This window comes from Ranitomeya imitator, chromosome 3, assembly GCF_032444005.1.
Source record: "Ranitomeya imitator isolate aRanImi1 chromosome 3, aRanImi1.pri, whole genome shotgun sequence".
Taxonomy (NCBI): domain Eukaryota; kingdom Metazoa; phylum Chordata; class Amphibia; order Anura; family Dendrobatidae; genus Ranitomeya; species Ranitomeya imitator.
This window is the reverse complement of record NC_091284.1, coordinates 818,384,263-818,410,290: the sequence shown is the minus strand read 5'-3', so window position 1 is coordinate 818,410,290 and position 26,028 is coordinate 818,384,263. Positions and strand designations below refer to the sequence as shown.

The 26,028-nt window shown below is 42.9% G+C and overlaps 1 protein-coding gene across 2 annotated transcripts in view; it reads right to left on the bottom strand.

Moving 5' to 3' along the window:
- Positions 1–493: 493 nt before the first annotated feature.
- TENM4 (teneurin transmembrane protein 4) overlaps positions 494–26,028 on the bottom strand; it is a 1,627,060-nt gene continuing 1,601,525 nt past the window's right edge. For both annotated transcript variants that reach the window (XM_069759344.1, XM_069759343.1), the window contains 9 exons: positions 24,759–24,991; positions 19,374–19,528; positions 16,609–17,486; positions 13,471–13,643; positions 12,411–12,646; positions 11,897–12,193; positions 9,365–10,979; positions 5,799–5,941; positions 494–2,040 (listed from right to left, as the gene is read on the bottom strand). In XM_069759344.1, the coding sequence (XP_069615445.1) occupies positions 1,282–2,040; positions 5,799–5,941; positions 9,365–10,979; positions 11,897–12,193; positions 12,411–12,646; positions 13,471–13,643; positions 16,609–17,486; positions 19,374–19,528; positions 24,759–24,991 (4,489 nt within the window). In that variant the 3' untranslated portion in view covers positions 494–1,281. The remainder of the gene's footprint in view (positions 2,041–5,798; positions 5,942–9,364; positions 10,980–11,896; positions 12,194–12,410; positions 12,647–13,470; positions 13,644–16,608; positions 17,487–19,373; positions 19,529–24,758; positions 24,992–26,028) is intronic.

Below are 26,028 nucleotides of genomic sequence, written 5' to 3'. Positions count from 1 at the left end.
AAAAAAACAAAAACAAAAAAATATATAAATTAAAAAATAATCACGCCCCGCCAATAGAATTAAATGTTTGCTTGGCCAAGGTCCATGACGGTTGTTGCTGAACAGCAGGAAAGAACAGTCTGGATGGGTCCGAGATGAGATGAACACAACACATTCAGTGACTGATGGATGAGATGACGCTCCGATAAGAAGGACGGCTTCCAATAGATAAGTGCTGGCAGCCATTTTTTCCGACACTCGAAACCAGTGACTTAGGGGGGCTCCCTGGTTCCGCAATTTTTTTTTTTAAATGACTGCCACCCTTCAACATAACGAATGTCAAAACAATAAAATTCTAATAAAACCATTGGTCATGTTGTAGAATCATAGAATCTACATCGGGAGCTCCCCACCAAAAAAACAAAAACATTTTGCGGCTCCGAGTGAACGTGGAGAGAAGTCCTGCTGTCCTCTAGAGGCACAAATTTTTTTTAATTTTTTTTTTTTTTTTTTTAGATGTTGTCAAGTCCAATTGTTCCCACCCGAAAAAAAATAAAATAAAAAAATAAAAAATAAAATAAAAAAATAAAAAAACGAACCGTCCAGAGTCTCACCCAAACCTGTTTAAGGGAAAATACTATCAACTGTATTCGAAAAATGTAACACAAGCAACACATTGGGGACAGAGAATCCATGAATCCATTCTCCCGCATACTGCATCATGACACAAGGTAAATGATCTGAACAGTTTTGGTTAAAATCAAGGCAAAATCTTCAGTTCTCAAAAAGTTAGAGCTGAATAGATATTTTTTTTTTGTCCACGGCTTCTTCATCGAAAGAAAAAAAAAAAGCCACATCGATCCCTGCTCCGGAGTTGAGAATGATGAAAAAACTTTCTGCCCAGACATCCGTTCTTTATTTTTTTTTATCCCAACGTAACATCTTGAAATTCTCACAAGGGTAAAAAAAAAAACAAAAGAAAAAAACTCTGTGATCATTCTGAAACACCTTCCATTGAATTTCCAACTGGTGTGAAGGCCAGCGCTATTAGTTAAAAAATAAAAATTTAAAAAAGTTGCAACGTTTCAAGTTCAACCGCAAGGACGATTGTTTTTTACTTTTCTAGGTCCGATTTTTCTTGTTGTTGTTTTTTTAGCTTTTATTTAATTTTTTTTTAGGATTTTTTAAAATTATTTTATTACAAAAAAAAAAAAAAAAGGCTCGATTACAACACAGTTCGGGAATGCGGCCACCACCACAGTAGCTGTCTTTGGCAAGAAGTCAACTCGATGACCGTCTATGTCACCTTCTGCCCATCTCGCTCTGTCTCATGAAGTGGATGTTGTTGGCGCTGTCTGAAAGTTCCGGATATTGCTCCACGGAAATTACGTAATAACCGTCGTAGCCCTGGACCCGTCCTGTGCTCAGTAATTGCTGTTTTTCTCCTTCTGTCCATGCTCGGAGACCCTCCTCGCCGTCTCGAAGTCTCTGCTGCTCTTTGAGCCATGCCTGAGACACTGCCTTTTGTCTGGCCAGGTCCAGGACGCGAACCTTCTCCTCGTCCAGGGTGGTCCCGTAACGAGTGTTGAGGCACAAGGTGCCATATTGTAGCTGGATATCTGTGTATCGTCTAGTCCTTGTACCCAGAACAGTGTTTATCTGAGATACGGTGACGTTGACCCCGTTCTCCAAGGTTCTCCTGCCACTGCTGAGCCCTAAAATGGACAGGTCGCTTTCCGGAGGTCCTTGTTTGGTAAAATAATGAGTGTCAACACCATCAATGGTGAAGTGCAAGTTCTCCAAATACTGAGCATTGTTTAAGATGGCGGCAACGCGCCTCCCGTCCTCGTTGGCCACGCTGATGATGTCGGTGGTGACGCGGCCATCTTTCATCGCAAGCTTCACCCCTTTCCCAAAGATGGAGCCGATGGTGGCGAATTTCTTGCTGCCTTTTTCCGAGCGACAGCCGGCGATGGGGGAGCTGTAGACGGGGTCGAATCTTTCCAGGGTAACGAAGGCTCGCAGCTGCTTCTGAACCTCACATTGGACGCCCAAGATTGACTGCAAGACAAGGTAAAAAAAAATTACTATTTTTCAGGTTTTATTTTGTTTTTTTTGTTTTTAATACTAGAGGAATAGGAGAAGATCCCCCCATTCATCGCTAAAATTAAGTATCACAACTTCTGTTTCTGACCTTTTTTTCTGTTGGGCATCCGGCTAAAGCAGAAGCCCCCCACCCCCACTGCTGTGTCTACATTACCAAGACCCTCTAATTTAGTAATTTGGGATTTTGAAGGACTTCCTTGCCCGTCCTTACATTGGAAGACAAAGGGGAGAAAAGAAAAGTGTTTATCGTCCCTTTAAGTAACAGGTTAACAAAGTAACAAGGATTTGAACACCCCTGACTCTTCCCCGTGGGTGGTCTGTCTCTTGAGGGTCTTCCCATTTCCTCCAGAATTTCTGTTTCTCTGTTTCTTGTCTACTACAACTAGAACTTTAGGATGATTGATCTGAAGTCTTTCTAGTTACAAAAACATCAAGCGGAGTGTCAGGTTATTGAAGAGCGGCTGGAAATGACGGATGAAAGCTGTCCTGCGTGGAAAGGTCCAACGTGTGTGGAGTTCTCAGCCACAGTGCAGCTTCTGCACATGACCAGAATTATTAGAATTATTTTGTTTTATGGTCCATCATTATTGACCTGTATATATATTTTTTAAATCCTAATTACACGAGGTTCCAACCGCAAATCAGCAGATCGGAAAGCGAAATAATAATCAGCCATTGAATGGGGCAAAGAAGGGGTCACATGATAGATACATCCCCCCATTCTACACCCTCGCAAACATGACACTTAGGAAACAAAAAACAGTCAGCGGTTTGCCACGGCTTCTTGCCCCCTATAGTCAGGGTTATGTCACGCTACTGCTTTAGAGATTGATCAGCCTGATATTCTGGGCAAAATGTTCAGTCACATGTCCAAACCTTTCATAAATAACCTGGGCGCTTAAAAGCTGCTGAGTCCCCAAAACAGTAGCATTTCCACCCAGTGATCCTAAAATAGTGAAGCTGCAGAGCCCTAAAATAGTCAAAGCACTAGAGCCCTTAAAACAGCAGCAGCCCCACCCAGAGACCCTAAAATAGTGAAGCTGCAGAGCCCCTAAAATAGTGGTAGCATCACCCAGAGCCCCTTAAAATAGTGGCAGGCGTAGAGATGCTAACACAGAGTCAGCCACAGAGCTCTATATAAAATAGTGCAAGCCCCAGAACCCCTAAAACAGCAGCAGCCCAACCCAGAGTCCCTAAAATAGTGAGTTGTAGAGCCCTTACAATAGACAGCCCCAGAACCTCTAAATCAGCAGCCTCACCCAGATCCTCAGAGACCCTAAAACAGCAGCAGACCCACCCAGAGCCCCTAAAATAGAGGCAGCCCTAGAGCCCCTAAGACAGCAGTAGCCCCACCCAGCACCCCTAAAATAGTGGCAGTTGTAGAGCCCCTAAAACAGCAGTAGCCCCACCCAGAGCCCCTAAAATAGAGTCAGCCCCAGGGCACCTAAAACAGCAGCAGCCCTATCCAGAGCCCCTAAAATAGAGACAGTCCCAGAGCCCCTAAAAAAAGCAGTAGTCCCACCTAGAGCCCCTAAAATAAAGACAGCCCCAGAGCCCCTAAAACAGAAGCATCCCCACCCAGAGCCCCTAAAATAGAGACAGCCCCAGAGCCTTTAAGACAGCAGTAGCCCCACCCAGAGCCCCTAAAATAGTGGCAGTCGTAGATCCCCTAATACAGAAGCATCTTCACCCAGAGCCCCTAAAATAGAGATAGCCCCGGAGCCCCTAAGACAGCAGTAGCCTCACCCAGAGCCCCTAAAATGGAGACAGCCCCAGAGCCTCTAAGACTGCAGTAGCCCCACCCAGAGCCCCTAAAATAGTGACAGTCATGGATCCCCTAAAACAGCAGCAGCCCATTCAGAGCCCCTAAAATAGATAGCCCCTAAGACAGCAGTAGCCCCACCCAGAGCCCCAAAAATAGAGGCAGTTGTAGAGCCCCTAAATACAGCAGCAGTCCCACCCAGAGCCTCTAAAATAGAGACAGCCCCAGAGCTCCTAAAACAGCAGCAGCCCCACCCATATTTGTGCCAACCACAGGACTCTTCACCCCCAAAGTGGTTTTGGTTTTAATACGGGAAAAACTATTTTTCCTTCCTGACTTGGAGTTTCCTATTTTCGGGGAAGCGCAGCCTTATATGTGTACCCCACAGTTTTATTACAAGACAGATCTTAAACCTGGCAATGTGACAGGACGCCGGTGTCAACCTCGGACAAGCTGGATAAATTGTACGGGACCACCTCTACCCCCCCTTCAGTTTGGGGGCACTGCATGGCTTCCCTAACCTTATGGGAACTGACACTGGTGTTAATTTCCCTTTAAAAACGAACCCTTGGGAACAAGCCGAGCCTAAACTATTAATATTCATTTTTAACTGCCGCCCTGCCATCGCCCCAATTTTAGCATTATAAAAGGCCGGTGAGGCCGACCGTGGAGCTGAATAGCGCACATAGGCTGGATTGTTCCCGCGGCCGCGCTCTCTGACTAATGGACGCCTATGGACATCCATAATTGATTGCATCACAAATTAAAAAGTCATTTAGCCGAAACCACTTGAAAGTGTAAAATCCATTATGTGTGGATACAGGAGCGTGGTGTGAAATCTCACAGAGAAAGTGTTTTAACTGTGGACTTCGGAGACCATAGGGGCAGGGGGAGGTGCGGGGGAGGGGGCACTGCCTTCTCAGCTTTGCACATCTTGTTTTTAGAAAATTTGTGACCTTTCACTAAAACTTTGTGAAATTCGACATCCTGGATGTTCCTTTGGGACAGTCTGGTCCCAATACACATTTTTTGCTCGAGGAATCTGACTATTTTTATGGTTACATTGTTTTCATAGCAAGCAAATAAATAATGAAAATAAGTGAAAATTAAAAAAGAAATTACAGAAGTCATACAGTCGTGTAAAAAGAAAAAAAAGACAACAACAAAAAACAAACAAACAAAAAAAAATGTATCCACTACCTAGACATATTGCTAAATGATAACTTTCTGACTTCCTGGAGCCACCACTAGGGGGAGCTTAGGACCTAAATGTATACACATTGAACTAGTAGGCAGTGAGCTCCCTCTAGTGGTGGCTGGAAAAATAAATATTGCCATTTTGCACTATTTTTGAGCAGGGGATTTGGAACTTTGTATCACTATAAAAAATTTGGACCTAAAAATGACATGTTTATGCTCAGAGGCTGAATATATATATTCAGACCTGGTTCAGTTGAGGGTTTGTTACAAGTTACCCTGGTGTAGTAAATGCTACAACTCCTACAATTAGAGAGGGTGCCAATCGATTCACTGGGCCCTGACGCAGCGGCCACAGGACTAGAGCTGCTAAAATCACAGACACTGAACAAGCAGGGGAAGGAGTGAGGTGCCGACTGCCACAGGATGCACCATAGATGACTGATGGGCAGGAGTTCCAGTGCTTCTGGCAGAATGGGTGCCAATGCATGCCAGCAGAGAATAAATGGAAAAGTCAATGGGAGAGAAAAATAGGGGATCAGAGCTCCTTGCTCTTATGATACAAGGGTCCCAGAAGTAAATATAAGCGGGGGAGAACCTATTAGAAGCAATTAAAATGAACACAATGCAGAGTAAGCCTTCCTACCATTTATGAGCCGCAGAAGCCCCTAAGATAAGTAGCGAAACGTTGACCTACAGCAGATAGATAAAAAAACAGTTATAGAAGTGTCTTTACTCTGGTGCAACCCATTACCTTGCTGTTGTCCCATTCTTGGGTCTTCATCTGAGTGCTGACCAATTCGTAAGATGGCTCCATGGCATCAATGTCCGGCCGGGGGTAACCGGGGATCACGTTGTGCAGCTGAAAGCCGAAGGTGAGCAACCAACTGTTGACATCTGGTGTGAAGAATAGAGAAGGAAATTCGGGTGAGTTCCTGAAAGAAACCTGAATTCTAACATGTCCAAACTATGTTCTCAAGGAAGAGATACCAAGGACAGCAGCTCATTGAGAACACATGCACGCTCCGCCAAACCAAGTGTGCATGTGTATAGGGAGTGTGTTAGGTCGTAGTAGTTGTCCGGCTGACAGATACTGTATGGGTCACTTAACAAGGATGCTCACAATTAATAATCTGAAGACTACGGGTCCCACCATTAGGACCCTCACCGACCAGAAGAGATCTACGATTCAGTGGAGATGTAGTTGCACAAGAACAATAAAGGAAGCAACCACCCGCCGCTCCATTCACATGGTATACAGGACCAATCCTTTGTGCGACAACCCCTTTAAGTGAGAGGATATCTAAGAATCTTCCATTTGTAGCCAGAACTTGTGGCATTTGTCGATTGTTAGATTGTTGCACTCTTTAGGTCACATGACGTGGACCTATGGCTTCACACCAGGTAGTCACCGATCGTTCTCGAGTGGAGAAGACGAAAATAGCGGAAAATCAGTCCAAGATAAATAATATAAAACATTTGCAAAGTTTCTCAACGCGTTACACAAGATTTAACCCCTGGCACGCTCTAGAAATGAGGACGAGTCCTTTAAGTGCACAAGCTACAATTACTGAGTAATTCATGGAGTTTTTCATGACATCGCAATGAGGTCGTAACAAAGCAGATGTGAGCAACAACGGCGGCATCTGCAACGTACACGGATGGTTAATCTCACGTACGGGCCGCATCCACCCGAACACTTTCTTCTTCACCCCCTCCTGGGGCATAGACTCCCAGTATAATAATCAATCACGTCACGTGCCGCCATTTATTAACGACCTTGAAAAGATGAAAACTTAAAAAGGCCGAGGTCACGATCAAATGCCAACGTTTAATTAACTGCCAGCCTGAAAATTGTAGGATGTTACTAATTAATAATGTGGTATATATCGTCCTTTATAAAGAGCAAAGCATCTGGGGTGTACGGCAAAGGAAGGGTTAAAAAACACCTGACATTCAAGAGTAAAGTCCCCCGTATTACTCAAAATCTGAAACCAAAAGATTTACCTATGGCAAATCTGATTTTAAAGGGAATTTGTCAACAGGTGTTTTTACGTAATCCAAGAGCAGCATGATGTAGGGGCATAAAGCCCGATTCGAGTGGTGTTTCACTTGGTCAGCAGTTGCAACTTGCTGTAGTTTGAATACAATCAGTGTTTTATCAGCAGATTATCAAAGCTGGACTAGATATCATGTGCGCAGCAGTCCAGCTATCCTGTATAACCCCGCCCTCACCACTGATTGGCTGATAATGTACAGTGTACACAGGAAGCTGCCAATCAGTGGTCTGCTACATCTACAGCAGAGAAAAACAGAGATCCTTTCAAACCTACAGCAAGAAGCCAAGTAAGTGACACATCACTGGGATCAGGAACTCTGCCCCTACATCATGCTGCTCTTCCATAGGAAAAACCTGCTCACAGATCCCCTTTAACCCCTTTGCAAGTCGGAAGCGGGAGTATGGAGCGGCCTCACCACATACAAGGCGGGTGATGGCTGTGTTACAAACAGGAGCTGCCCCTGACAATCGTGTGCGGCACGAAGTCTCAGCCTCGATTGTTAACCTGTTAAATGCCACTGAAAATCTGAAAGCGGCATTAACAACGCGCCGGTATGGAAGCACTCATAGGCGCGCCCGTGACGTACTAGTGGCTCCTCGATGGGTTGCTGTCACAGCCGGGGTCTGGTGAAGACCTCCGTGCCTGCCATTATGGCGCACCCTGGAAACACTGCCTGTGACCGCGCTTCAAATGAGACCGTGATTTTTACTATATGCAGCAATGCGGTGGCATCGCTGTACATAGCACAAGCGATCAGATGACTTAAGTGAAAAATAAAAAAAAGTTTAAAAAATATATATAAAAAAAAATTCAAGTCACTCCTTTATTAAAAATAAAGCTAATAAAAAATGTATAAAAAATTAACATATGATCATTGATCATTAAACTCCGTAAACGGAAACAATTTAAGAACGCCAAAATTTTTGGTTGCTGCAATTCCACAAAAAATGCTGTAACAAGCGATCAAAACATCACATCTATCCAAAAATGGCATCAATAAAAACGATGTCTTGCCAATCTAAAAGTAAGACATCACACAGCTCTATCACCCCAAAAATAAAAACATTATGGGTTTCTGAAAAATGGCGACAGAACCCCAAAAATGTAATTTTTTTTCAAACTTTTGATAAGAAAAAAAAATGATAAAGTTTGGTATCGCCGTAATCGTATCAATGAGCAGAATCACATTCTGAGGTCATTTTTACCACGAAATGTACACTGTAAAAACTATTGCAAAAAATGTTCACATGTTGCGTTTTTGCCGCAAAAACGCAGCATTTTACTGTCAAATTAAAGAGAGTGAATTTCCGAAGTCTCGTGCACACGCTGCTTATTTTTACTTTGCAGATTTGAAGCAGTTTCAGGGAAATTCCTTCAGCATTTTTTACCCATCATAATGAATGTGAAAAAAGCATCAAAATGCTGCAAAAAAGCTTGTTTGTATTATGCAGCGTTTTTCTTGCAAAAGCATTAGGATCTGCAGCAGATTTTTCTTCTACAAGTCCAGAACATGCACACATACCCTACGGTGGGAATTTAAGACCCAGGCACAATGAAACAATCCCGGCATGATTGAAAAATAGTTTCTACCTATTTGGATTGGCCAAAATCTTTCAAAATGGAATATTTACTGCAAATTTTGTAGAAATTTACTGGAAAATTGATTGTAAAGAAAAGTAAAACTGATCGGTTTCAGGCACCTTTTCGGAATAAGAATAACAGTGCTTAAAAAAATACCCCAGAGAAACCATTTCTTCTGGGTGTTCGAATGAAAATTGGTGGATACGTGACCCTAAAGAAAAGAACATCTGGAGACCAAAATTTCTTAAAATGTAAAAGGTCCCCTTTGATCGGTGAGATTCTTATCAAACAATTGGATAAAAGGTCAACCTTAATGATATCCATTATTTCAATAGGAGGTGATGAGGAATGGGCTACAAAAACGGCCAAAATCTGTATTCTAGGTCATGAACTACAACCTGTATATACTGTATAATGAGGTCTTTCATCGAAAAATATACAAGAATGTGCAGATTCAAGCATGGGGTCAAGCCCAACAACTTTTAAAATACCGTAATAAAAAAATTCAAGGAAAGAATTAAGGTTCTTGAGATCTTGGCTTATGTCACTAGCCGATGGGACGTTTGTGCACCGCCACACACATAGGTCAATAATGTACCTTTTGGAGTTAAACCTAAACCCACCGTTAACTATGAAAAGAAGAAAACGGAAATGGGTCAAACTGTTCCATTGGACTTACCGGTCATGTAGCATTTTGTATCCTGGGATCTGCTCACGGGGTTGTTGTTTTTAAACATGTACAAGTTGAACGGCATAATGTTGGTGGTGCTAAGCTGCTTCCATATATCATGGTCAGGACTTGTCCATCGACCGGCTAAGACGTCGTAGTCTCGACGACCCATGTGGATGAGCTTAGTGAGAGGATCAAACAGGCCACCATGATAGCCGATAACTATCTGAAAGTTAGGATTTGAGTCCATATATATTTCTCCATAGGCAGTGTAAAAGATTTGTTTGATCATAAGTCCAGAACCAGTAAAGACTGCCATGGGAGTACCGATGTTGTCACAAGCAATGTAAAACTCATCTCCACTGCTTAGCTCCATGGCAAAGAGATGGCCTTGTAGGTCATAATATAAAGATGCTATCTCCGAACTGGAATGGTTGTAGAAATGTGTGATCCTAGTAGGGTTGGCGAGATCGGCATAGAAGAACTGTAAATGTTGACCGTTGTTGGTCTTACGGGAAATTCTCCTTCCAAGACCATCATATCGATACTTCACCATCCAACCGCTGAGTTTATTATAAGTTTTCACGAGAAGACCGGCGGAGCTGTACTCGAATATATCGTTCCCTCTTTGTTTCAGGAAACCATCTTCGTCCATCCGATACTGAACATCTCCAAGTCTGGTGATCCGATCTCTCAAATCGTATCTTAGAGGCATGAGGCGGATGCTGTTTCCCGGATTCAACAGATGTAAGTTACCATTTAGGTCGTAATTGTATCTCCATTGTTGTTTGTCATTGACAAATACTGTTTGTAATTGTCCATCGTTGTCATATTCATAGGTGTACCTAGTGGAGTTTGCGTAGGGTCCGACCTTGAGCTCTTTCTTCACCACACGACCCATGTTGTCATATTGCAACATCATCCAAAACATCATGGACCTGAAGATTTCGTACTGAAGTTCCCGTACACGTCCATACGTGTCAAACTGCTTAGTATGGGTCATGACTGCAGTGGTGATGATCTGGTTGATATTATAATATATTACCCCAAATTTGCCGAATTGCTCTGTTTTACCGGATACGTCATCGTATCTGTACAAGTCGATGGGCAGTGGAGTCTCGTTAATGACGGCCTGCATACTGGTGACCCGAAAACTGTTGTCATAGTTGTAGTCAAATCTAGCGTTGACCATTCCTTCCTCAGTAAATCGGAATATCTGCCGGTCAATTAATGGTCCGATCTGCCGGTAACGGATGGTGCACGTAAAACCATCATTTTGCAAGTTGACGGTCTTCAACATACCGGCTGTTTCATCGTACGTGAATGCAATCTTGGTGGTGTCATACAAGATCTCAGCAAGTTTTGATAATTTTCCATATTTGTAGATCATCCGTCTCCCAGTGCCCATGTAGAGAGTTTGCAACATTTGCCCTTCCTCCGAAAAGTCTTGGATAACGGAGGCATTGCCCTCTGGGGGTCGGTAAATATTCCGATAGTAACCAATGGAGCGGACGGTCTCCAATGTTTGTCGAGCCACATTGGGCATGGTGACTGAAGACAGACGATTGTTTTTGTCGAATTCAAAGATGTATTGTCTCTGGCTATGAAGTAGTAACACCATGGACTGAGAAAAAAAAATGAAAAATAAAATGGTGAATGACGACACAAAGCCACAATTACCGAATGCTTTTCTATTTTACAATTTCATATTTTAAAGAGGTTGTCGACTACTTATTAATTTTAGGATACGTCATCAATGTCTGATCGGTCGGGTCGCATACATGGCACCACCGCCAATCAGCTGTTCTCGGTGGCGGTAGTGGGTGCCGGACGGAAATACTTGAGGAGCTGCTCCGGCTTCTGATAGTGACAGCAGCAGGGTACTACACATCCGCCTGCTATTAAAATCAATAGTAGGTGCAGTATCCAGCTGCGGCCTCTATCAGAAGATGGAGCAGCTCAGCAAGTGAGTATTTCCAGCCGCCACCACCGAGAACACCTGATCGGCGAGTGTCGGACATCTTAAGAATATGGATGAGCAACTGCGTGAGCTGGAATCAAGTTTCTATAATCTTAAGGATAAGTCATCATTGAAAAAATGGTGGACAACCTCTTTAAGTTTTAAAAAAAACATTGAAAAAGAAAATGTTGAATTACGGCATTTAGCCATGATTTACTATTTTTTTTAATTACATTTTTTAAAAATATATTTTTACATTTCTGAAAATACATGTTTTAAAATATAATTTTTGAAATTACGCAAAAATAAGAGTTTTTTAATATTAAATTTGGCATTTGTTTATATTTTCATTTAATTTAAAACATTGTATTTAAAAAAATACAATTTCGCAAATGTAATAAAAACACTTTAATTTATAAAAAATTTAGATTAGATTTTGTGAAATAAAAATGTTTTAAATTCACATTTTTTTGTTTTTTGTAGAATAAATGTTTATATTGTTAATGGAGTTACCGGTGACAATCACTGTGTGCAGAGATAACATCAAAATTATTTCTAAGTAGATACCAAGGGCCGCACACCTTCTCTAGGTAGGTATAGGTCCATGACTTCCCATCGGCAAAGGTCCTGGATACGATTCTTCCTGCTTGGTCATACTCCATTCTTTCAGACATGGTTCCTCTCTGTATTCCTGCCACATGACCTCCGGGAGAGTACGTCACATTTACTCCACTTAGGCCATTGGATGGTGACCAGAGGCTTGGCCTCCCGGCATGGTCGTACAGGATCCTCAGCGTGAACTTCCGGTGGTCATCATTGATCTTCTCGGTCCTTGTAACGCGATCAAAATCCAAAGACAGCAGGTTTCTATTGTGGACCTGGAGGGATATTGAACATTTTTATTACTATTCTTATATATTATATTTGATGTACTGACCATAACCAACTCTCACCAGACCTGGGTAGAAGCTCACATACATTGGCCGACATGACCCATGATTAATTCCCACAGCAGTGCAGCCATTTATGTCAATGTGCATTTCCTGGCTGTTCAATGGCACCACAATGACGGAAATAATAAAAACATAAATTTACCCTCAGTCGCCGTCCAAAAACAGTGACCTGCCCCCGGGCCTGCTCCTTGCGCTGTCTCCACTCCACTAGATTGAGGCCATTGTCTATAGGCAGGGTGACATTGCGTTTGCCGACGGTGGGGTTCACGGTACCGGCGAGGAGGTGAGGTTCTGTCTGAAGGGCGACCTCCATGCCATTGGCCAAAATGAGCCTCAGGGACCCATCCGCCCCAATGTAATAGCTGTTCCTCACTTGATCTGGAAAACAAGAAGAACAGTTTAGTTTTGTGACTCTGCTCTGGTCAAACAAAAATAATACAGTGAGATACTTTAGCAGATCCGAGGCTGTTGGGCCAAGTCTGACAGGGGAGTTGGGGAAGAACCCACACTTAACAGTGTTTTAAAGCCTAAAATTAGGAATCAGTCCCCAAATGCTACTACTTGTGCTGCTAGATTGTTCTGTCAATATTGGGATTTTTCTCAAGTTGAGTCACGTCTGTCCCCAGCCGAGACGAAGCCTGTCGAGCCCACGCCGAGACGAAGCCTGTCGAGCCCACGCCGAGACGAAGCCTGTCGAGCCCACGCCGAGACGAAGCCTGTCGAGCCCACGCCGAGACGAAGCCTGTCGAGCCCACGCCGAGACGAAGCCTGTCGAGCCCACGCCGAGACGAAGCCTGTCGAGCCCACGCCGAGACGAAGCCTGTCGAGCCCACGCCGAGACGAAGCCTGTCGAGCCCACGCCGAGACGAAGCCTGTCGAGCCCACGCCGAGACGAAGCCTGTCGAGCCCACGCCGAGACGAAGCCTGTCGAGCCCACGCCGAGACGAAGCCTGTCGAGCCCACGCCGAGACGAAGCCTGTCGAGCCCACCCCGAGACGAAGCCTGTCGAGCCCACGCCGAGACGAAGCCTGTCGAGCCCACGCCTGTCTGGCTCAGCTGGAACAGAGCCTGTTGGGTCCTAGCAGTACCAATGCCCGTCAGGCCCAGCCTAGTTATCTAAATGTACTAATAAGAGCGTTCCCTGACACACAGCTCTGCTACATCTCTTTGACCAGTTCTGGCCATGTCTAGGCACAACTTACCTTGCAGCAGCGTGTAGAAAGCTCCTGATGCGGACAGGTTGGTTGTTATGGTAACATCCTCTTTATTTGACGTCTCCACCTGGACATGCACCGAGCTGTCGGTGTCACTGCGGAAGCTGCTGACCTGCCCCGTGGGGAAGGTGACATTAGTCAAGCGGCCGAAACTGTCATACCTGAAAATGAGAAACACGGTGAAGAGATGGAAACATTTCAGGCGTCTTTCTAGGTTTTACAGAGTTGTGCAGGTGGGACAATGGGGTCAGCTGGAAATAAAATATTATTAGAAATTGGTATTTAGTATTAAAACCCAACTACATTCAATACCAGTGTGTCTGTTATCAACGTACGACAACCACAGGAAGTGTCAGGCTACGGCAGCCACTATTCATTATGAAGCGATCATTTAGTCACAGTCACCCTGACTTCATAGGAAAGCATGGCTCCTACTCCATCTTTGCTTTGCGGCTTTTCCTGGAAGATGTGGCCAATAGGAAAATGCTTTAGTCTAGTCACCTAGCGTGGGCAGTATTCTGGCGAACCCACCCCCGAGGAGCAGATACATCTTTATTACTTGGTGATAATATATTGACTTCTAAAGGGCACCATCACAAAGACAATGAATTGTATTATTTTGATAGAAATTGCCAATTTAACTGACAAAAATAAAAGCAAACAAGAAAAACAACACTTAAATTAAACCACAAAAAAAAGAAAAATAAATAAGAAAAATGGAGAAAAAAATAAAATAAAAATAAAATAGAATTAAGTTATATAAATAAAAAATAGATTAATAAAACACATATATAAATATATACACATGTATATTTAAAAAAAAAAGAAATATATATCATATACAGGACATGACAAATTAACTGCTATTTAGCACATACAAATTCTACAAAAAACTATTAGCATAATAAATTGAAATAAAAAATTAATATTTTAAAAAAATATAAAAAAAGAATGAAAAAATGGAAGCATATTTGCTAAGAAAAGACATGTTAAACCCATATATAATTACAAATATTCATACACCAGACCCAATGAAGGCAATAAATGAATAGAGCCTATTGCTAGAAATTGGATAGTTTGGTAAAATAAAAAAAATAAAAAATTAAATGGGGAAAAAAAAAAAAAAAAATAAAATAAAAAAAAAAAAAAAATCGGCAAATTTAATAAAAATAAAATAAGAAAATTCAATAAGAAACAAGATGAAAAAAAAATAATATTATATATATAGGAGAAGGCAAAATCTGCCTGTAATGTAGCAGATGCACATTTATCCATTTTGGCAAGTTCTGCAGAAATAAATAAATAAATAGGTCACAATGTACACACAATTAACATATTTACTAACTGGGACGAGAGAAAAATGTGTAAATTGATCTAATAATAACTAAAGCTGCTGCAGACAATCATCAGTGTTAATGGCTGCCGGCAGTTCTGGTGCTTGTAAGGTGGGATGCGGAGTACTGCGATGTAACGGTGCGTATCGGGTCTCTGGTACAAAAACAAGGGCAGACGGAAAGGAAAAGTGATGTCTCTCGTGCACAATCAGCTCCCAGTTGGTATTTTTTGGCGGCCAACTTCATTTACTGGTGAATTCAATGATAGAACTGCAGTGTAGACTGACACATGAACATCACTCCTATTAAAAAAATAAAATAATAATAATAATAGGCATTTTTCTAAGTTGTGATTCTGATCTAGGACACCACAAGGAATAATTTTTCCTCATGTTTAAAGTTGAAGAAAATCATTTTTCTGTATGAGCTTTACATTACCAGAACCTCCGTCCTCTCGCCAGATCTAATTTGGGGCCTTTCCATGCCACCCGTCGCTTGTCATCATAGCTTCGAATGGAAAACTCTGACCCCGCGCGTGTTCGTATCCAATTTACTATTGGCAGAATTACATTTATAGACGGCTCTTTCTTTCCGAGACGCTCAATAATTTATGTGGCCGCGCTCTTAGTTTTTAACTTAAGACCAGAAAAAAATGTTTTCTCCCACAAGGGAAGTACAATAATCCTTCACGGTGAAGATTTATGGCCGTGTACTGCGAAGCAGATTTCCAAGTTCCTAAAGAATAGTTCGAAGGCATTTGACCCGTGCGGATGTGGCTAAAGAACATTTCTATCCAAAATGAAAAGCTTTCCTCGGTCCGCCTCTACCATGAGAATATTATCTGGGTGACAGCTAATATGGCCGCCAGTGGTGGCTGGGTTATTAGGGGTTGTCCACCCGTCAACTCCTCAGCCACTTGGCACTGTAGGTAGATTTGTGTTTTTTAGACTCTGGACAAACCCTTTCAAGAAGAGTGTCCTCTGTTCTCTCTCATGGTTTGAACTAGCATGATGTAATACTTTATTTCACCTGGGGTGGCACTGCAGGGAAACTGAACACTTTTACCCCCAGGTTTCCATCAGATCACAGCGGATCACAGGAGATCCCAGCAGTGGGCCATTCAGCTTATAGTAAAGGGAACTTTCTATCAATTACAGATTGGAGAACATCTTTAGGCTTTGGTGAAGGTCCCTAATTGGTTTGGTTTCCAATACCTTCACCTCACCTGACCCTTATCACAGTCACATGTATGTTGCAGATCGGCCTCTCCAATGAAGATCGGAATAAGGGGAGATAGTCTACAAATCCTTAGACGCATATGTGGCCACCTTTTCCTTAAAGCCACATCAGACAAGGTAGAACCACGGTGGAGGTACTTAGATAAAAAACTGGTTGAGGGTCCCTATCCCATGTTAGTATGTTAGTATGTTAGTCAAACCTAAACTTTACTGATGTCTATCAAGGTAATGGGGGACTACCTAGTACCCTTAGACATTGATGTGGCCACCGCTTCCCCAAAGTCGAAATAAGGAATGGGCAAATAGACCCCAGGGAACCTGCCCTAAATGTTCAACGTAAATTTGACCCTGCATAAATATCGCCTGATAGATTTAACATTTTAGAGTCTACGAAAGCAGAATGACAACCCTTATACAAAGGAACAAATAATAGTCTCATTAGAGGTTATCATGGGATCAAAGTACATGCCTGAATAAAAGTTTGTAGAAAAAGACAACTAAGAACTTTTAGGAGGAAACAGAAGTTCACAGAGGTTGGTTAGGTTCATACTCACTCGTAAAATGTTGTCCAGCCATTCTCGTTGCTTTTGGTGGCGAGAAGACCCGAATTTCCATGGTAGGTCATCATAGCCAACTCATTCCCCTGTTCTGACACGCTCTTCAGGGCACTGTTCGTGCCAATGGTCAACCAGAAGACCTGTCCATCAGGTACCACCAACCAGAGAGGCATGCCGGTGGAATCCCGTCTTATGTTGAGTGTATTACCATTGTTATCAGTGATAAGGGTAAGATCTCCATCTCCAGTGTAGGTAAAGTTATACAGATAATCTCCGGTTGTCAGACTTTGAGTGTAGAGGTGTCGGCCAGTGGTGTCAAATAGGTACAATTCCTGGTCAATGGGAGAAGACACCTCATACATGTTCTGACTGTTGAGGAAGGGTTTATTGGTGCGGATGAAGCGAATCCGAATATTCCCAAGGTCGGCCACATACAAGTCCCCATCGGCACAGACTGCAAGAGATGACGGGGAGTTCAACTTTGCATCTTTTGCGTAGCCATCATCTCCAGAGAAGCATTCACAGCTGGCATCATTCTTACAATCGCAGCCGCTTGGAGCTCCAGCCACCAAAGAGATCTCACCATTGGTGGTGACCTGCCTTATCCGGTTGATCTTCTTCTCGTCAGTTTCGGCAATATATAAAATCCCATTGTGAGACACGGCCAAAGCAGTGGCGGCCTCCAAGGTGGCATGAACGGCTACCTTGCTTAGCAGGAAGTGGTCAATGCCAGGAACTTGGCAATGCATCGGTCTTCCTGCCACAATGCGCACCTGGTGATTCTCAGAGATCTGTAACACCACATTGTTGTCAAGGACGTAGAGAGAGTTATCCAACGGGTTCACCGCCAAGTCAGTCGGCCATTCAAGACGAACCTAGAAAATCACAAAATCAGAAATTGAACAAAACACAAAAAGTTGCAGCAAATCCTACAAGGAAAACCTCAGCTGTTTCAGAAATGGCTTGCAACTTACTCACCAAAGCTAAAATTCGGCCCATATAGCAACCTGTTTGGACCATGACGGCGAGTACAGTAATATTGGTTAACTAAAAACCAAGAAACTAGTAGAGATGCACCAAACAAAATCCAAAGTCCAAGTTGTGCGTAGCCTCATGGAATAGATTTACGGTCAGTCTAGACAAGAACAAACCTATCTTGAGGTGGCAACCAGAAGGTTAGGCTGTTGAGAAGTCAACCTAGACATTTTGGTGACCAAGCATCTTCCAACTGGTTTAAGGCAAGAAGATATTGTCTAGGTTCATGGGATAACAACTCAATGTGTATAGGGACGATATGACCACCACCTACAACTCTTGGACCTGGAAACATGCAATGGTCTGGTTGGACAGTTGACCAGATAAAAGGTGTCTGGCAGCAATCACCTGTCAGTATCAAGTACTGCAACAAGAAAACTGATAGAAAACATGTAGACTTTTGAATGCAGCTTTGGATGTGACTTGAGTATAAGACATGTTGTAAGTTTAAGCTGTAAACATGGAGAAGTGATCTTTGCGTCTCGCTGAATATGATGCCCGAGGCATCGCTGGTATGCTGCTCTTCCCTCTGCTGCAGTCTCTTCTTCTCTGAGTTCCAGGCCAAGCCCTGAATTATGCACTGTCCTGGCCACAGGCTGACTTTACCCCCTCTTGTATTAGAACATTACAGTCTGTGCTTTCCTCTTTAATAATGCATGCTTCCATAGCTTGCAATAATCTCCGGAGCAGCGCTCACACCGCAGCTTTGTGTTATCAAGTAGAGGTGCTCGCTCTCGGCAGTCAGAGGAGATTTTCAATTTTTAAACCCCATTTCTTATTATAGCCGGGTTAAATATTTCATCACCTCTGACCCCACCAGTGCCGGAGAGACCCGCGAGCAGGCCCACATCCTGCTTGTTGGCTGTGCGTCCTCGCTACATCATAAGGTTACATTTTACTTCCCGCTATGTATAGTCTATGCACAGGTCATATCCATCACCATTATTCAGGTCCTAAAGGGAGCTCATAATCAAAATTCTCTATCACACGTGTAGGAAGGAGCGTAGCTGATATTTGTACGCAGCTTTGGATGTGACTAAAGGATAAGTTCAGGAAACTGATTCATTAAACTGCAATAGGTTTAGTTGTAGTGACTGCATCTGATATACTCATCACATCCTCTAGTCACATCTAGAGCTGCATCAAGAATTTTGCTGCTTACACATGAAATTTATTTTTTGACCGAGTCCTCTTTACAATGAATGACGGAGCATGTCGATGTGCACCATTTTGAATGCAGCTCTGGTAGTGATTAGAGTAAAAGAGGATATAACTAATGTTAGTAAAGAGAAGGCCGTCTTCCACAAGTGGTAATTTGCAATGAGAAGTCTATGAAAACATCTTTAAGAAGGGATGTCTGACTATACAAGACGCGGCGTCGGGCGTGCAATATACAGAACATCCGATGGATCTTAGGAAAATAGAAAAAAGTTGACTCTCAGCGGAAGATTAAACCGCTTTCCTTGAACTCCATCCTTCACAAACCAGATTTATCTGTACCATAATGAGGGAAATAAACGGCAACATGTTTTTATCCTCGGCTCTTTAAAGCACAGCAGGTCTCCAAATGCAACTAATTTGCAATCTGATACGACCGAAATCCTCTTACTTCCCCGCTGTTGTAAATTTTGGGCGAGAGCGAGAGAGTTACGCCGCATCTCGTGCCAGCTAATCGGATCCAACTTGAGTCACATTGTCTTACCACTCCGGAAAGGACATAAAGGTACCTGCGAGATATCCATAATGGAATCGCAGCTCAGGGGTCTGGCAGAGGTCAGGTCATTGGAGCCCAGGAGGGTGGAGATGATGCCGTTCTGGTCGATGCGTCGTATCATGGTGCCATCAACAAAATAGAGGAGGCCGTATTTGTCCACGGTGATGCCTGGAGAAGAAGAGCGACATGTCAACATACTATTGGGTTGTGAAACGTGTTCAATCTAGAAACTGACCACCGGTCAACAGAAGCCTCATGTTTAAGGCAAGAACTATAAACCCAAATCTCGTGGTGCACCAAACTCTCCATCCAAATGCCTTCAAAGAAATGTGCCTCGTTGGATGGTATAACCAGGTATGTTGCTTAGAAAGCTCTAGTCCTAGGCATTGCAAGTCAGAAGTAGAAGTCTAGACTAAACATTTAGGTTTGACGACCAATTTGGAACAAGTCACGAATGCCAACACATTTTATGCCAATGAATACTTATTTTGTAGTCAATGTAGCTAATAACAAGCTACCATCAAGAGCTGCAGTTGTCACCATTGTTCATGCCCCCAATGTCCATTAACTGCAAGTGTGATCCAGTGGCTCTTCTAAAGGGAAAGTTATGTGACCTGGAGGGACCACCCGATACTCAAGTTCTGCGTGTTTATCTTTACGCTAAGGCTAGATATCAGAAGCTGTTGCCTAACTGGTAGCCTATACATTATGAACACTGGTCGTTGGGAAGATAGTAATGATGTTGAAAGGAAGTCATAAAAAGTGGTCTGTGGAAAGAGTGTGTCATGGGAATGGAAATTGTGCCCCATTGGCAGTGGAAACCATGTGCCACGAGCAAAGGGTAAATGGAAACCCATACCCCACGGTCAATGGAGACCCATATGCCGCGGTTGAAGGGAACTCATACGCCACAGTCAACAGAAACCCATACGCCACGGTCAATGGAAACCCATCCGGCACGGTCAATAGAAACCCATCCGCCATGGTCAGTGGAAACCCGCCCGGCACGGTCAATGGAAACTCATACGCCACGGTCAATGGAAACCCACACGCCACGGTCAATGGAAACCCACACGCCACGGTCAATGGAAACCCATCCGGCACGGTCAATAGAAACCCATCCGCCATGGTCAATGGAAACCCATCCGGCACGGTCAATAGAAACCCATCCGCCATGGTCAGTGGAAACCCGTCCGGCACGGTCAATGGAAACTCATACGCCACGGTCAATGGAAACCCACACGCCACGGTCAATGGAAACCCACACGCCACGGTCAATGGAAACCCATCCGGCACGGTCAATAGAAACCCATCCGCCATGGTCAATGGAAACCCATCCGCCATGGTCAGTGGAAACCCATCCGGCACGGTCAATGGAAACCCATCCGGCACACTCAATGGAAACCCATCCGGCACAGTCAATGGAAACCCATCCGGCACAGTCAATGGAAACCCATCCGCTATGGTCAGTGGAAACCCATCCGGCACGGTCAATGAAAACCCATCTGCCATGGTCAGTGGAAACCCATCCGCCATGGTCAGTGGAAACCCATCCGGCACGGTCAGTGGAAACCCATCCGCCATGGTCAGTGGAAACCCATCCGGCACGGTCAATGGAAACCCATCCGGCACGGTCAATGAAAACCCATCCACCATGGTCAATGAAAACCCATCTGCCACGGTCAGTGGAAACCCATACGCCAGAGTCCATAGCAATCTTACATTATGGTCAATGAAAATCATATTTTATTGCCAATAAATATTCTACATCGTAGTGAACGAAAGTCAATAGAAATCATTAACGATGGTAAATGGAAGTCAGTGGCTATTACATGCGACAGTCTGACCATGGTGGATTACCATTTCATTATGTTGACTGTCATGCAATAAGACTGCAGTCATGCTCCTATGGTCCTCACATGGCACAGATAGTGATCTAGCCTTCTTCAGGTCAGGATCACCCATAATGCCCGCAATGATGATGCTAAGAATAAGACATCTACTCCGTCTCAATACTAAGCTTTCTTCTCGATTCTGGTAGAAGTCTTAGTCACTCAATTTTAGATGGACATGGCTTATCCCTTTAAGACCCCCCACTCCCTGAATGGAGAGGACAGCGCGTGTATGAAACTCTGATCAATGCGGAGAGTAAGAGAGTCCAACATGAAGGTCTGGCTTCCAGGCTGTGGTGATTACGGCACGCCGCATGCAGAGCTGTGATCCTAATTAAACACCCAGGCGGCGGTGTGAAGCGCTGGGCCTCCATGTTGTCATGTGCCCCCCGCAAGACTCAAATAATCCACCGACACATTTTAGCAGTATGTACAGAAGCAGCAGGAGGTCCCATGCGGCGGTGTTTTTTTTTTCTGCATTTGCAGCTATCACTTGTTAAATAATTTCTTCACGTACCGAGCGACACGCGAGATATGTTACCAACAGAGATTAATGTAGAAAAGTCGCCCTCCCCGCGCAATTCATTAATCTCTCCGGGGGACAAATAGAAAGGATTTAACCCATAAAATGGTGGAGTCTATGGAGCGTAATGACAAAATCTGCACCAGGGCGTCTTAAAGGGGTGGTTTCAAGTTTCTATAGAGCAAACGGTGGATTCGCTAACCTCCCGTTTCTACACCTTAGTTTGTTTTCTATGCTTTTTTTTTTCCAGGATTCGGCACAAAGTAATACAAACTACAATTCCCATGAGCACATTGTGACATGGTTTGTGCTCTGCTCCTCCCACCAGACTCTTCCTCAGTTATTAGTGTTCCCTCTGCTGTGAGAACAGCGCCATCTAACTGTAAGGAGAGGGAGACGCACAGGAGAATACCGCAGTATTTGCAGGATTCCTTTCTTTTCTTACTTCCTTTCAGAAATAGCGCCACCCTTTCAAACAGGTTGCCCCTGGTATTGCAATTCAGCTTCACTAAACTAAACAAAAAATAGAGTTGCAATACCACGTACGACCTGTGTACTGGAGTGGTGTTGTTTCTGGAAAAGAGGAGCTATGTTTTTGTTCGGGTTGGGGTGCAGAGGAAGACGATGACGGCCATAGTTTTGAGCAGCCTTTTCATGGAGTGGTTTAATAAGATTTTGGGACCAGATTGGAGATTAATGGAGATCGGTTATAGTACACAAACGTATCCTGCAATCACTTAACCCATTCTTTGCCAACCCCGTTTCCCCTGACGTCGCTGTATAATCCCTCGGTGCCCTAATTTTCGATCCTACAAAGCAGATGTTATGCGGCTGGAAAAATGATTTCTGAATTCCGGCCGTAAAAAAAAAAAAAAAAAAGGTACAAAATCCTCACAGAGTCACTTTACCGTCATCAGCTTTAGAACGCATTAGGGGACCCATTTGCCTCCACTCCGGCCCTTTAAATAATGTGATAATTGGATTTATAAATTTACAAGGGGCCGGCGGACTAATAATTGCCCCGCGATGGATGATGAGTGACAACAGAACGGGGTCGGGGGAGATATCGAGTTCCTTAATCCACGAAAACTTAGGCTTGGTCTTTGGTTTACGGTTCACCGCGATGACAAAGGCGTGCGGGATAAGTCTTCCAGAAAGCCATTCCCTTCGGATATAAAGATTTTGCGACGTCTAATTCTACATATGGTGGAGACATTTCGCCGTGGATGAGGATTACAATTAAATTATGAAAATGCAGCCGAGGTCTCATATGGCTCGATTTAAAAGCCACTTGTGGCTTGGGATTGATTGAAGGCAGGGAAGTTTCTTTTCTACTTTCTTTTTTTTTTTTCCGGTTTATGGTGCGTTGAGTATATCTTTTTTTTTTTAGGTTAATCTAGGCCTCCCGGAATTTTTTTTATTTTGGAAAAATTGGAACAAAGGGACGAAAAAGGAATGAAATAAATCCTCCTGGTCCCGCTCCATAAGTTGTGATATATGAACAAGGTAGTTTTCAGAAAAGAGAGAGAGTTCATTCATGGGGAAAATTAGTCATTTACTATAACACTTCGGTGCTTAAAGGAACCGATCATCAGGTCTAACGGCTTTTTTAATTAATGGGATTGTCCAGAAGAAAACTTTTTTTCAATTTTTTTAAACTTTTTAGTTTTGGCGACATTGTAGCTTACTTAGCCTCGTAGCTTCAATACCAGACACAACCTAAGCGTGGCGCTGTTTATGGACGAAAGCGGCCATGTTTTACTAAACTTGTACAACCCCATAAAGGTTCGAAATTAGGACTTCAGAAAACGTTCTCCAGAAGAAGCAAACAGCTTCTGATTACTTCGTTTAAGTGGTTATCTTGAGTCTTCCAATTTGAGAGTTAAAGAGAAACGTAAATTGACCCTATTGTTTTTTTTTGTTTTTTTTAAGAACTCAACACCATCATAAAATAATACCCATCTCCGGCGCTGATTAGCTGCAGCGGTCACAAGACCAAAGGGAGAGACAGCACCGACATTGGAGGAGAGGTGCAACCTTGGGCCGGCCAAGTGCTCCTTTGCTCCCTACGAGAGAGCTATGGTCAGAGGTGGTAAAGATCGACCACTGGAAATCAAACAACGCATCCTTCTTTCCACCCCAACATCAACGAGGAAAAATCTAGAGGCCACCATACAAATTAATCCCCTGATATACTTTAGTCCAATATGTATGAAGGCCTTTAGGTTAGGTCACCAATATCAGACCAGTGAGGGTCCGACATTCCCACAACTCAGAAAATTGAAGTCAATGTGATCAAGAACGGGATGTGCTATGTGGCACCATACAACAAGAAATTCAGACAACTAACCACAGCTCTAGGTAACAGCTGATCGGAGAGGGTACCCGATGTCAGACCTTCACTGATGTGATTTAATGACCCATCCCTAAGGAAAGGCAAATATCATTTTACACCTGGAGAATTCCATATAAGCGTTTCAGGGAATAGGTCACTGAAGAACTCTCCCTTATAGACCCACAACAACTGGAACATTAAAATAAAAAAATTCAGAATTGGGACTTGGCCACCATCTTCGGAAAAGTGCTGGTCACAGGCCCAATTAATCAATGGGAGTAGCAATTCGAGACCTCCCCAAGAACATGTAGATCAAATGCTGTCACCCATAGACCACATCTTCTACGATCAATCAGTGACTTCAGTCTAGTTAACAAGTTCCTCTCGAGCAACAGTGGAAAATTTGTCACTCTTTCTCTCCAGTTGAGAGGTCACAACCAAGACATGAAACATATGCAATTCTTCTAAGAATGAGACAGGAACACTTGGACCTTCTCACATCCAGGAGGAAGCCCCAAGATATTTATCTCCAATATTCACCCATCTATCTCACCCATCTATCTCGAATTCACTTGTACGGAGGAGTTGTAACCTGGTTTAAAGTGTTGACGGCTATTTTGCACTCACGGTTATCATCATTTCCTTTACCTCTAGGGTTGTTAAGAGAGGCTTCTATGGCTTTGCCTCCATCTCCACAACGTGTGTCATCGAAGGGTAGACACTGGTCGCCTGTTCCTGCCACCACTTCGGAATTCTTCACGACATCCTTCACAACTGTGGTTGACTTTATCCTGTAGACCCGTCGGCTGTTGGTGTCGGAGAGAAGGATGGCGCCAGTGACTGGGTCTGTAGCCAAGTAATATTTATGGGCTGGGCTGTGGCTGTAATTAATGGAAGGAAACAAAGTAAGATGGTCACATCAGAGCTCCGGATCATCAAGGAAGATACAAGGTCGAGGAAAGGAGACAAAAAGCCAAATGTGATTATCCAAGAACAACATGAACAAAAAAGACAAGGAATGGCAAATTTAAAAAAATAACAAAAAAAAAACAACAACACAGAAATAAACTATTAAAAAGTCTATATGTGAGCCTAAAGCCACATTCAACAGCACAATGGGAAGCGATCAACAGCCCAAACATCTGAAGCTTCGAAGATGAATCCCACTAGACTACTTAAAGGAATTCCTGAATACATCAACATGTTAAATCTGAAGACCTCTGCTTAGCAAAGGTTGAACCCATAACATTTCTTCTTCTTGGGGACCTTTAAATTATAAGCCAAGGCTCCTTATTCTCACGTCCCCAATCTTTTCTTGAACAGTTGAGCAGAATCAAAGAATTCACCAAAAAGGTGCTTGGAATAAAAAGTAATTCTAACAGCAGAGGATAGTGAATATATATATATATATATATATATATATATATATATATATATATATATATATATATATATATATATATATATATATATATATATATATATATATATATATATATATATATATATATATATATATATATATATATATTTTTTTTTTTTTAAATCTTTATGCTCCTGACATAATACTGATCCCTATGTACATGAAAATAATTACTATACTACCACTATGTACAAGAATGCAACTACTATAATACTGCTCCCTATGTACAAGAATATAACTAATATAATATTCTTGTACATAGGGGCAGTGTTATATTAGTTATATTCTTGTATATAGGGGCAGTATTATAGTAGTTATAGTCTTGTACATAGGGGCAGTATAACTACTATAATACTGCCCCTATGTACAAGAATATAACTACTATAATACTGCTCCTATGTACAAGAATATGACTACTATAATACTGCTCCTATGCACAAGAATATAACTACTATAATACTGCCCGATGTACAAGAATATAACTACTATAATACT